The 12,734-nt window shown below is 41.4% G+C and overlaps 1 protein-coding gene across 2 annotated transcripts in view; it reads right to left on the minus strand.

The window, feature by feature from the left end:
• Positions 1 to 12,734, minus strand: part of UBE2F (ubiquitin conjugating enzyme E2 F (putative)) — a 59,091-nt gene that overhangs the window by 12,990 nt on the left and 33,367 nt on the right. For both annotated transcript variants that reach the window (XM_064718151.1, XM_064718150.1), the window contains exons 8-9: positions 9,672 to 9,704; positions 7,371 to 7,433 (exon numbers count right to left, since the gene is read on the minus strand). In XM_064718151.1, coding sequence (XP_064574221.1) covers positions 7,371 to 7,433; positions 9,672 to 9,704 — 96 coding nt within the window. The remainder of the gene's footprint in view (positions 1 to 7,370; positions 7,434 to 9,671; positions 9,705 to 12,734) is intronic.

Consider the following 12,734-nt stretch of genomic DNA (forward strand, 5'->3'; position numbering starts at 1 on the left):
GCAGGAGTCCATGGAAAAGCCCCAGTCCCTGACAACACCTCACTTGGCAGCTGGAACCAATCCCCTTCTCTCCTGTCACTTTGTCAGAATGACTGCAGCCCTAACCCAGGCAAGCACCAGCACTGTGCCAGAAATAAATTCCAGAAAATCTTCTTTATTGCTGATTTCTCACTTCTTTATGCCACGTTCAAGAGGTCAAACTTTGATGCTTTGGTTTTTTAACCCCTCAGACATAATCCAGCTCAATCTGTTCATGCCTTATGAGTACCTGGCATACCCAGCACGTTGCTCCTCCAGCAGCAGCTCAAACACAATAATAATAAAATACTTTTAAAAACTACATTCAAGGAAATGTTTTTGAAGTATTTTCTCTGTTCTAAAGCAAATTTTCCAGCTGCCTTGAGTCATCACTAAATTTGACATTTGAGCTTAAAAAATGGTAACAGTAATTTTCAGAACTCTTCGTGTATCACTGTCACTGTTTGAATACAGAACTTTACAGGATTTGTTTGGAGAAAAATTCCAGCTGGCTGTGATGGGAAACCATTGGCAAGGGTGAAAAGCCTGACAAGAGAACTGGGCTAAAAATAATGAGTGAATGAAATAAATGAGCATTATTTCTTAAAAATTCCTTAGGGAAGGCATTAGAGAAAGCAGTTTGCCATTAAAATCCCTCGGAGTGCATTCCCTGGCTGCAGTCCAATGAAGAAACATTCAGACAGAAACATGATATCAGCTTGGGTCACAGAGATATTTCACTTTTGAGCCACCCATGTGCTTTGAATACTTTGCAAAACTAAAGCATTTCAATTTTCTGTTTCTTCAGGGACCACTACCCACCAGAGAACACAGATTATCTACAATTATCTGGAAAATAAAATACTGTTTAGAGCTATTTCTAATGCTTTTTACCACAAATAACATCTTCTCTGAAATGCACAGTGACAGGATGCAGCATCCACAGCCCATGACATTTTGGTTATTATATTTTACATTCTCTAAGTATTTTATATAAAAATGTCTTTTAGAGAATTTGGACAATTTTTTGGTGACTGCTATCCAAACAAGATGTTTTGCACCCATATTGGCCAACAATTACTACAGATCAGTGGATAATATTTCTAATTCCCAGACAGATTTAAGCCTCAAGGAATTAAGCCATAAATAAACTGAAAAATATCAGAATCTAAGCAGTCTGGAGGTAAGGAAGTGGCAAGGAAAAGACCTGATGTCTTCTGAAGAGGAAAAATCCTGCTAAATATTCAAATATGCCTTTGAAATAAAAATTATAAAGATAGAGGAGGTACAACAGAGAAACAAAGAAGGTACTGTAAGATCACTTAAATAAATTACTTTAAATCAGAAGATCTGAGGAGGAAATACAGATAATGAATATTTTCTTCCCCAAACTTCCAAGTTGAATTTTATTTTGTGTTAGTTTGCCTGCTAAGAGGATCCTGTGGCACACTGGCATTTACAGCATGCTTTTCACTCAGATGTATCAAAGAGCATTTCAATCAGACTGATCTCCTGAGATAGGAAATTACATTAACAGAAGAAAACTAACTTCATCAACATGATCAATGATGAGATAAAACAGAATCCAAATCTGAAGGTATTATTTAATTTCAAATACTTCTCTTCAGCTCTACAGAAAAATGGAATTTGAAGGAAGGCTTAAATCCAAATGTAATTATGCCCTTATTATGTATGAGCACAGAAATACAAAGGCAGGAGGATGAAAGCACAGCTGGCCAGGACTTTACTTTGGAGGAGTCTTTAGGAGGATCAGATCTGAAATGACACAGAGGCAGCGAGCTCTGGGACTCTTCAGCTGTCTGAAGGCAGCAGCAGGGCAAGGACAGAGTTACTGCAAACTTCAGCAGGGATAAACACCCCAAATCTTCCCCCTCAGATTAATAACTCAGAGAAGAAAGCACCAGGAATAACTCAGAGAAAGCACCAGGCTCTCAGATTGGGGTTGGATAAAACTTGAGGTGGGACACAGGGACAGGAATTCCTTTCCACTTGCAGATGTGCTTCCCAGGCCAGACCTAAGTGTCTGATTAAAAGCAACAAAAACAATCAACAAGGAGGAAATCAGTCTTGGCTAAACAAGCTTTACAATCCCAAGCTGCTGCTGCTTCCTGATGGCTTCAGAACTGAGGAGGCTGTGCAGGGCAAGTGGAAATTCAAATTGTGTTTCCAGAGGGATGCCTGGAGATCCTCTACAGAAAATCTATATTTATTTCTTACTTTCATCACTGACTTGCTGACAAGCTTCTCTTGCCATGGCTCACCTGCTCTCAGGAGGTCACTGGCCCAGGCCCTGATACTTTGTGCTGCTGGTTCCTGCCCAGTTCCCCAGGGGTTTCAGAGAATTCCACACTGGTTTGGGTTGGAAGTTCATCCCATTCCATCCCTGCCATGGGCTGGACACCTTCCACCATCCCTAGCCTTGTTCAACCTGGCCTTGGACACTTGCAGGGATGGGCAGCCACAGCTTCTCTGGGCAATGCTTGAACAATTAAGACTCTCCTGTAAAAATTCTGACCTGTTTGCTGTTTAAGGGCTCTAACAAACTGCCTACAACTATGAAATGTTATAAAAATTACCCACCTTTGTTTATTATTCTACTGTAATATTAAGAGCTTTTTTACAATGCCTGTTCTTCATCTGTGCCCTGCCAGACCTGATTTTCTCTCCTGCTCTGTTGCAGAGTTTGTATGACAAAACTTACAAGTCCAACCTGTAGGTTATGTCTTTTTCTTTCCACCCTTCCAGGTACATTTTTTTCTGTAAATTAGATTATTTGGTCCATAATTTTCATTCCATAACTCTGATGTAAGACTTATGGATATCTAAGGGAGATGCAGCATTGAAAGTCATTTGTCCAGCACCTAATGTTTTGAAGATGCCCCTAGAATCCTGCTGCCAGTTGTGACCAAAAAAAATCCAAAACCTCTGGCACTCACAGAGCAATTGTGGCTTCCCCATATTTTCTTAGTTCCATTACTAGAAGTTGTGTTAACTCTGTGAGCAGATCTCTTCAGTGAGATCTGTACTGAGCCACTGTTTCTAATTACTGATGGAATTTCTAATGGAGTGAGATCAGTGCTCTCCCTGGTGAGGACAATGACAGGAGAACATTCATCCCACAAGAGTCACCAGAACACCCTCCAAGGACCACAGGCAGCTGACAGGAGGGCCTGGGTATTTAAAGCCAAGTTTCCTACAAAACTGAGGGCAGAAAACCTTCAGAAGCAGCTTCAGATTCTCTAACGCCACAAACTTCATAAATCCATCTCCACAGAAATAATCCTGAAATAAAATCTTGTATTTTATTTATCAGCCAGAGAAACCTTTAATCAAAATTTAAAAATTAAAAAAAGAATTGCAAAAGTCAATCCAGAGCCAAACTCCTCCACACAAACTTATGCAAAATAATTGAGCATTAAATGCTGCTTTCCAAATAAAATCAAGGCTCACTGAATTAGGTAAAAAAAATGTGTTTGAAGTGGGTCCTTGGCAAACACTCACCTCTTCCCATTAGATTTCTCAGCTCTGGCACTTCAGAGCTGCAGGTAAATGTGACAAGCTGGATTTTCACAAGGAGGAAGAAAAATTCCCTGCCAAGAGCAATCTACCTGAGGCTTTCACAAGGACACAACAGCAAGCACTGAGTGAGGACTGATGGGCTGCACTGAGATGGAAACAGCACAGGGAGATGGAACTCAGCTTCTCCTACTGCTGAAACAGCTCCTGATCACAGGCATGAAAAATAATAGTGTTTGCTGATCTGTAGGATGACAGAACTTTGCTTGAATTGCACCAAACACGGGGGAAACATAATTAAAATAGGATACAGCATTGGGGTTTTTGACTCAGCAGGCCTAGATGAGGAAGAAATCTAAAAGGAATAGTTGGAAAAACATTTCTACTTTATGCCACACTGAGCTTGCAAGGAATTTCCTGTTGTGTGTTGTACAAATGGCTTTGAAAAGTTTTCTGGCAGCAGTGAACACCTCTAGGAAATGTAAAGATTTTTACATTTTACACTGGTAAATCACCATGTCCTGAGGCAGCTCCCAAAGCAGCCATGACAAGGCCATACAGAGAGCATTTCCTACATTTCAGCTACCAAATCACACCCACTGCCCCTCTGCATGAGGAATACCAAGTCCTGAAGCAAAGTTCACTTGGTTTTCCGCTGCCAAGCTCTTCCAGAACTCAGATCTTCCATGAAAAATAATAGAGTGCTTGCTAATCTGCAGGATGACAAAAGTTTGTTTGAATTGCACCAAACACAGGGGAAATATAATTCAAATAGGACACAGCATTGGGGTTTTTGACTCAGCAGGCCTAGGTGAGGAAGAAATCTAAAAGGAATAGCTGGAAAAACATTTCTACTTTATGCCACACTAAGCTAGCAATGAATTTTCTGTTGTGTGTAATACAAATGGCTTTGAAATGTTTTTTGGCAGCAGTGAACACCTCTAGGAAATGCAAAGGTTTTTACATTTTACACTGGCAAATCACCATTTGTCAGGAGGCAGCTCCCAAAGCAGCCATGACACATAAGAGCATTTCCTACATTTCAGCTAACAAATCACACCCACAGCCCCTCTGCATGAGGAATACCAAGTCCTGAAGCACTAAGCTCACTTGGTTTTCCACTGCCAAGCTCTTCCAGAGCTTGAATCTCCCAAAAGATCCCCAATGTTTCAGTGTTCAGCCTACCTGACAAGCTCTATGTGTTTGCTGTATAAAAACCAGCAAATCCCACAATTTTTATTTCACATCATTTTTAGGTGAGCAGTCATTAAAACTTAAAGACTTGCTCATTGCTTTAGAATCCATGGGATTGATTGATAATTAATGGCTCTGGCTATCCATAACTACTGACAGAGTGACTCCTGTGCTAAATGCACTGCTCCACAAGCTCATTAATTAGTAAGAGCTTCTTTAAATTCAGCAAGAAATCAACAACCAAACTGCTGAGATTGTATCAGTGTGAGAAGACAATGCTGGGCAACTCCTTGCTTGGTTTACACAGACACATCAATCATCTTTTTATCATCCTTTTATTCTGATTTATTGAGCTCTACACCAGGAGAGGATGCTTGCTTATCTCCCAGTGACTGACTCAACTGCAGAGCAATGTGGGCACCAGAGATGTCCAGCATTTGGGAAAACAGATGTTGCCCAAATTTGTTGTACAGCCTGCCAAAAATTACTGGCACCTAGCAAGGTGTGTGTGGGAGAAGTGTAGAATGAGTAAAGCTGCATAAACAAACACATTTATTTTTTAAAATAATTTGTAGAAGTGGCTTGATGCTCAGTGACTGAAGGGAGCTGCAAAGGAACAAGTTCAGTCAGTGGCAGCTCCCTCCTGGAGCTGAAGGAAGTCAGGCAGGGCTGGAAGGTGAAGCTGCACCAAACACATCTCAGGCAGGACAGGTTAATAAAACAATCAATTTATGGAATTGAGCTCTGAATTTTCTATCATTTTATATCTTAGAACAAGGCTGCTTTTCCAAATGTGCTCAGTTACACACCACAGGTTTTTTGCAAGAATGGAGAGGTGCCTCCCAGAGAAAGGGATCACAGCAGCCCCTTCCAGCCTGACCCAACACAAACATTCCCAGCACAGCTGCTTCCCAAGAAGAATTTGCTACCTAAAAAAACAGGTCTCAGAGGAAAGAAAACTAATTAACATTCCCATATTAATCCTATTGGGCATTGCAAATATTTCTTAAGAGCCAGGATGGTACCACAGCAGTCTGACTCCACAACAAAGTGTTTATGTAAAATATGACATCTCTGCCACAGGGAACCAAAACAACTCAGGCTGCAAGTGCAGCTTTTCCTCTCCCTTGCATTATTTATTCTCTCCACAAAGGCATCATTGATTTTTTTTGATGTCACCACAAAACATACTACAAAAAATCCAGCCCTACCTGGTGCTGTCATTACACACACATTAAATTCAGAGAGGCTCAAAAAAGAAAATTAAAATGGCATAATATGAATTTTAGAGATGCTTATGAGACCACTAGGAGTTTAATAAATAAAAAATATGTTTTCTCCAAAAAATTGTGATTTAGAAGATTGTCAAAAAATCACTTAATTTGCTTTTTACTTCTTCAAACAACTTCCATGTAATTAATAAGTGTTAACAGTACCTATTTTTGAGGGCTCACCTCTGTTTTTGAGGGAGGTGTGCCTTTTAAATCAGGCAGCATTTTCCTTTCTGTGGATTCCCAATCTCTCAATGAGGCTGAGAGGTGCAGGACAGCAATTTGAACCACCCAGGGGCTGGAATGGGATGGGTTTTAAGGTTCCTTCCAACCCAAATCATTCTGTAATTCCATAAAACAAAAGCACAGAGACCCCTCTCTTCCAGAGGAGGTTTGCACGTAATTTTTTCCAGCTTTGCTGTATGTTCTCATCTCAGCCCTGCACACATGGATGAATACCAGAATAGCTACAAGATCTCATTAATCAAAAAATAGCTGGAAAGATGAACTTGCAATCCTGGTATTTCCTCTTGAAAAAATGAGATAAATTAGGTGCACTGCCTGACTGTACTTTCAATGAACTCTTCAAATCAACACTTGCTTACCTGGAAACTTCCTGCAATCTTAAAGGTTAACTCCAACAAAAGTGTCAGAAAAGTTTAATTACAACAAGATGTCTGGAACATAACTAGGAGTGAGTTCTGTGGGCTTGAGGAATGCATCCATGACATGATGGAATTTTGGAGATGGATCCAAAGGAGAAATTGGCACTTTTGCTCAGAGGTGAGCAGTACATCTCATTTATGTTCACCAGGCCATGTTCTGCCTTGCCCAGTCCATAATACATAAATATTAGGATCAGTAAAAAGAAAACAGAAGTTTCTACTCTTGTTCTTTAAATTGCCCAGATTTCTCCTGGCTTTATAAACACAGGCAGCATGGAATAGCTCTGAGTAAAGGAGCTGCCTTTGGAAACACAGAGAGGAGATCTTCTCACAGCTCTTCTAAGGCAAAGGCCACCCTGCCAAAGCAGCTCACCACCAGCTTGCTGCACAGCACATGCACAACTTGAGGGAAATCTCAGCCACAAGAAGGGAAAGATGATCTATTTTGGGGCTGTGACCACATTGTGGCCCACAAGCCCAGCAGATGGTGACTAACTCAGCTGTGTGCAGTTTGCTTTCCCAGAGAAAGCCCTTTTTGTTTGAGTAACTGGCTGCTGATACAATGAGTCACTCAGCTACCTCGAGCAGCAGCTCCACCACTCTAAAAGGAACTGCCTGGGAAGTGCTGAGTACAGAATGTGTGCTTGTTTAGGAACAACCTGCCTTAAATAAACCACTGACTCACCTTGTCACGCAAATGATGCTCTGCAGCCTCAATATTCAAAGGATCGTCAAAATTCAAAAGATCCTAGAGAAGAAAGAGAGAACATTGAGGGGCTCCCACTCACTGCATCACCAGGAGCCCAGAGACCTCAGGAACAAGAAAATGGAATAAAGCAAACAGGACAGCAGGTTTTATTTCATCTTTTTTTTCAATATTTCATCATTTAATCACTGCCTCGGTGTCAAAGGTAAATGCAAATGAGTAATTTGGTAATTGGAAAGCAAATCACAGAGCAATTAAATGGCAACAGCACCAGGGCATTTAAGCCCTGCTGGTGTGGGCCCCATGACACTTCTCCCTGGAAGTGAAAGTATTTCTATCAGAAAACTAAATTTTAGAGGAACAGTCAAACCTTCAGGAGGCACAATTCCTGTTGGTTTTTCTTAGAGGACAAAGTAAACCTTGAAAAAAAACTTCTGCAAACAGTGTGCTGATAAAGTGGGAGTTTCCTTAATTCCACCTCCACAGAAAAGCAATTTCATTCTCTGTGAAGAAGCAATTTCCCTCTCTCTGTGACCTGGAGCCTGACAGGGAAGCTTTAGTGCTCTGGGAAAAACAGGGGAGTGGAAATAGAGGAAATAATAGAAATAGAGGAAATAGTGGAAATAGGGGTAAAAGAGTGCAAAGATCCTGAGAACTAATGTGGAGACACGGAGCAGAAATAGTCCTGACAAACCTCAGGTCTCTCAGTTTAAACTCAAATATTACCTTTGGAAGAAGAAAGGGTTTACAGTTAAAAACAACAAAGAAGAGGAATCAGCATTAAAAAATAACACACAATCACAAGTGGTAGATAAAACCAGCACTGAGAGATAAAATAAACAATGGGAAGGATTCCACTGATTGATGAATGGAAAAAGAGATTTGCTTTTACAAACAAACTGTAGTTTGCTGATAAATTAAATTGGAGATTGAAAGATTAAAGAAACACTGGGGAAAAACCCTGAATTCCATAAGAATGAAAAATTAAATAGGAGGACTGTACATTAGAGGCAAATCTTGGTGTCAGGCATTTCAAGAAGTCTGTACATCTCAAGTACCTCAGCCAATGGGGAAAGAGAGAAGGGAAATGGGGCTGGGAAATTGGGATAAAAAGGAGGCTGCATGTTCCAAAAATTGGAGAGACCCCAGGGGAACACCCCATGGCCTCTCCCTTTATTTGAATTAAGTTACAGGACTCTTCTGCCTCCTTTTTGGGCATAAACCTCTGGTGTTTGTGGATTTATTTTCCTGACACAGCCATGACAAACCCCCATGGTCTCCTAGGCAGGCCCACCCCTCCCTGCAGCTCTTTGCTCAATATTTTGATTTTATGCAGCTCTGCCCCTGAGGATTTTGTTTCCTCCCACTTGGCATGCACAGGGAGAGTGACTGTGAAATGCAATTCACTTTTGCTGGAAAGGCAAATGCTCTCCAAACTTTTACATCAATTTACCAAAGAAATTGTTGAAAAAACCAAGGCTTTGGATGCCAGGAAATCCAAGCTTCCTTCTACACTCTGGAGTGGGTGGGGTGGGCTCTCCAGAGGAGAAGACAAATGTAGCCACCAAGTCAGTGCTGCTCTTTGCCTCCTCCTGACCTTCCCACCCAGCAGCAATGGCTGAGGAAAGGAATCCCTAAAAAAGGTAACTTTTGTAAAGATTTTGTTTCTCTGCACTTTTAGGGCAAAAGCAGCTGTTGCTTCCTGCCCTCTCCTCCATTTTCAAGGTGCTCCTGAAATTACAAGTTCCTTGCTCCCAAATATCTTTAAAAAACAGAGGAGGAAATGAGATCCCTGAATAAAAACGCATAAATTCTGTGACAAGTCAGGTTTTATGCAAACAAGGAATGAGACTGCAGGGCAGATATTAATACCAAAATACATTTTTTTTTTAAAGACTAACACCAACACAATTCCTTCTCAGAGCAGTATGAATTTCTATTTCACAATTCCTTCTCAGAGCAGTATGAATTTCTATTTACTAAAATCAGCAGAAGTAGTTTCACAGTGTGTGGAAGATCCCAAATAATTTGTTATCAAAATATCCTCTAATATTTCTAACCAAAGTAAAACCCATGTACAAAAAGCTGGCATTTCAGACAGTCTGGATGAGTTCCACAAACAAAAGCACAATCTGACTTCATACTCATCCAACACCCACTGAAGCCGAGGGAAATCAAGACCTAAACTTTTAAAGGCAGTTTGGTTTGTCATTAGGTGATGCTGAAACTAAACCAGGCAGGCAAAGGAAAAGGGGGCATGCAAAATATTCTTTTACTTACAGTAAATAAAGAGTTTAACCCCCAGACAATATCCTGCAAAGAAAAACAGTTAGTTAGACAGGCATTTCAGGAGTTTTGAATGTGTTCACAAACTTAAGTTTTCCATTACATTAAACTTAGTTAATCCATTAAATAACTGGAAAAAATCTAGATTAGGAGTAATGTATGACTAATTTAAATCAAAATGCTGAAAAGGCATTCCCATTTCATGGCCACTTGATATTTAGAAGCCAGCAAAAACTAAATACTGCATATTCAAACAGAAGGTCAGAGCTTTCTGTGTGTATTCCTGTTGCTCCTCCATTCAAGGAGAGGAGTGATACCTCAGGATTTGCCACCAGCTGGAAACTGCACTGCTTGAAGGGTGGGTAATGAAAGCTAATTCAGCAATCTATTCTTAAATTAAAGAGGGGTCAAACTAATACTTGAAACTGCCAACATATCAGAGAAAAGAGGGTGAGCTGTAGTAGGAGTACAGAGAAATACTGTTCTCATATAAACATATGTCTCAAGTCTAAAATGCAAATTTACACTAAAGATAAAGCCTCAAAGCACCAAACTTTCTAAGCACAGCAAAGATCTTCAATAACTGAGTGTATGTGAGCTTGTTTGCTGCTCTGGGCCCTGTGCTGAGGGTGTGCAGCACAGAAACCCAAATCCCTTAAGGACCATGTCCAATTATGCCCTAATGAACAAGGCACAATGTCAGCATCCCACAGCCTCTCCCCATCCAATTCCCTCTGCTCCTGCACAAACCTACTCAAGTTTAGCTGCTTTTGGCCTGGATTCCCAAGTAAATTGGATTCTATTTGCCATCTGGATGGCAGCTGTCTTCTGCTAAGTTTTCCTTATCTCTTCCACAACACCTGCTAATAACAGACTATTGAATGTCCCTGCATGGCTGATAAGAACTAGAACATCCCATTGGGAGATGTGAGCCCAGGGGGAGGAGCCAAGCATTCCTGCCTGGATATAATCTGGAGATTCTGGAATAACTGCATGGCTTCTCCACTGGATTCCCCAGAGGAGCAGCAGCCTCTTCTTCCACTGGACCTTCAGAGGAAGAGACTGCACCTTTCTACAGGATCCCTGCTCCAGCAGAACCTCCCCTGGCACTGCAGGAGGGCTGAGCCACAATTCCAATGGGACTGCTGCCAACAGCCTGACCCACAGGGTGTCAGGTTGGGTTCTGACTCTGGCAGTGTTGTTCTAGTTTACTGCATTGTTTATCTTATCTTTTTATTTTCTTCCCTATTAAACAACTGTTATTCCTGCTCCCATATTTTTTGCCTGAGAGCCCCTTAATTTAAAATTTATAACAATTCAGAGGGAAAGGGTTCACATTTTCCATTTTAGGGGAGGCTCCTGCCTTCCTCAGCAGACACCTGTCTTTCCAAACCAAGAGAGCTTTGAAAACATCAATGTGCCCAGCAGGGCTGGCACTGCCAGCCTTTCCAGCCTCAGCCCCTTCTCAAGTGTGGCAAAGACAGCAATTTTCAAACGTGGCAGCACAGGCACTGAACTGCACAAAAGGGGTGACCCAGACATTTCATTCCAGTTATCTTCAAATATCTCTAGTGCTGAGCAGTCACCCTCACTTTCAAAGAACAGCTCTGCCAGTTCCCTGGCAAGCAGGAGAAAAATTAACATTTCAATTTTAATTGTTTTATTATTCAATTATTTCAAAGAAGGGATGGAAATCATTGTTTCACACTTTATTTAAGCTTCTGTGCTTGTTCAACTGCTGGCACAGACACCAGGCATAGCAGAGGGCAGCAGAGCATGGTATTAAGGACACCTGTATTAATCCTAGGGGTAAATTATTAGTACAATGCAGTGATGTGCCAAAGTCACAGATTAAAGGAAGGTTTGTTGGCATGGAGAGCAGCAAAAGGCAGGAAGGTCTCAATTTCCACTTGATTCTCCCACATCCAGGGATCAGAGGGTGCTCAGCAGCTCTGGGCAACCCCAAAGGTCAGGATCCCATTCCCCTGCTGCCCTCCAAGGCTGTTCTGTCCTTCAGGGAGGCAGAGTTGCAGGACAAAATGACATTTTTAGAAGTTGCCTTCTAGCTACACCATGGGACAGCAGGCTGCAGCTGCAGAACCACAACACTGAGCATCAAAGCCATCCTGGACAGGTACAAGGTCACCTGAGGACTCTGGGGCCTGGCCATTTCTAAGTGCTGAGTGCCAAACCTGCATCCCCAGGGGTACAAACTGTCCACAGTCGTTCCAGCAGCAGCATGGCTGAGAAGGAACAAACCAGGAGCAAGGCAGTGCCTTCCAAAACCCTAAGGAGCTCATGTTCTCCTTACCCTCAGCAGTGCTGCTCTGCCAGAAGCTCCCCAGACAGATCTCCTCCTTGTCCAAGACAAGCTCCAATGCCTCACACAAGTAAATGCTGCAGCTCAAAATGGAGATGTGATATCATATTTTCATATTATATAATCAATTGTTCCCAAATTCTTATTTGCTGAACCCTGGTTTTAAAGCTTTGGGGTGCTTGACTCACTTGAGTTGGTTTTACAGAGTTCTATTAAATAAAAAAAGGAAACATCAAACAAAAAAACTCCAACAAAAACCTTTGTACAGGCACAAGCTGTCAGAATGCAGTACAACTGCCATTCTAGACACCAAAAAGCATAACAGGATTACTGTTATTACTGAATAATTTACCTGTGAAAGTCTTAATACCATTTTTGATGTTTCCATCTATTCCAGTTTTATGATTTGCTGGATTCCTTTTACACCCTTACATGGCCCCATAAGAAAATAATGCTAAATTACTACCAGAGGACAATTGCTTTTTGTGATGAGCTTGAGGCTAGGCTGGATTGAAACCTAGGATATTGAGAAAGGGAAGTGGGATGGAACAGATGAGCAAAAGTGAAGCAACTATTTGGTATTTGAAAAACTCAACATATTGTTGAACTGCAGAAATAATCACTCTGCATTGCTGACTTCAGCAGAGCTGCTGGCTGCAGGCAGATAAGCACAGCCTTGATGCTTGCTTTGGCTGTTCCTGAGGAACCAAAAGGATGGATAAGGCACTGAAGATCTT

Source organism: Zonotrichia leucophrys, chromosome 7, assembly GCF_028769735.1.
Source record: "Zonotrichia leucophrys gambelii isolate GWCS_2022_RI chromosome 7, RI_Zleu_2.0, whole genome shotgun sequence".
In the NCBI taxonomy this organism is placed as follows: domain Eukaryota; kingdom Metazoa; phylum Chordata; class Aves; order Passeriformes; family Passerellidae; genus Zonotrichia; species Zonotrichia leucophrys.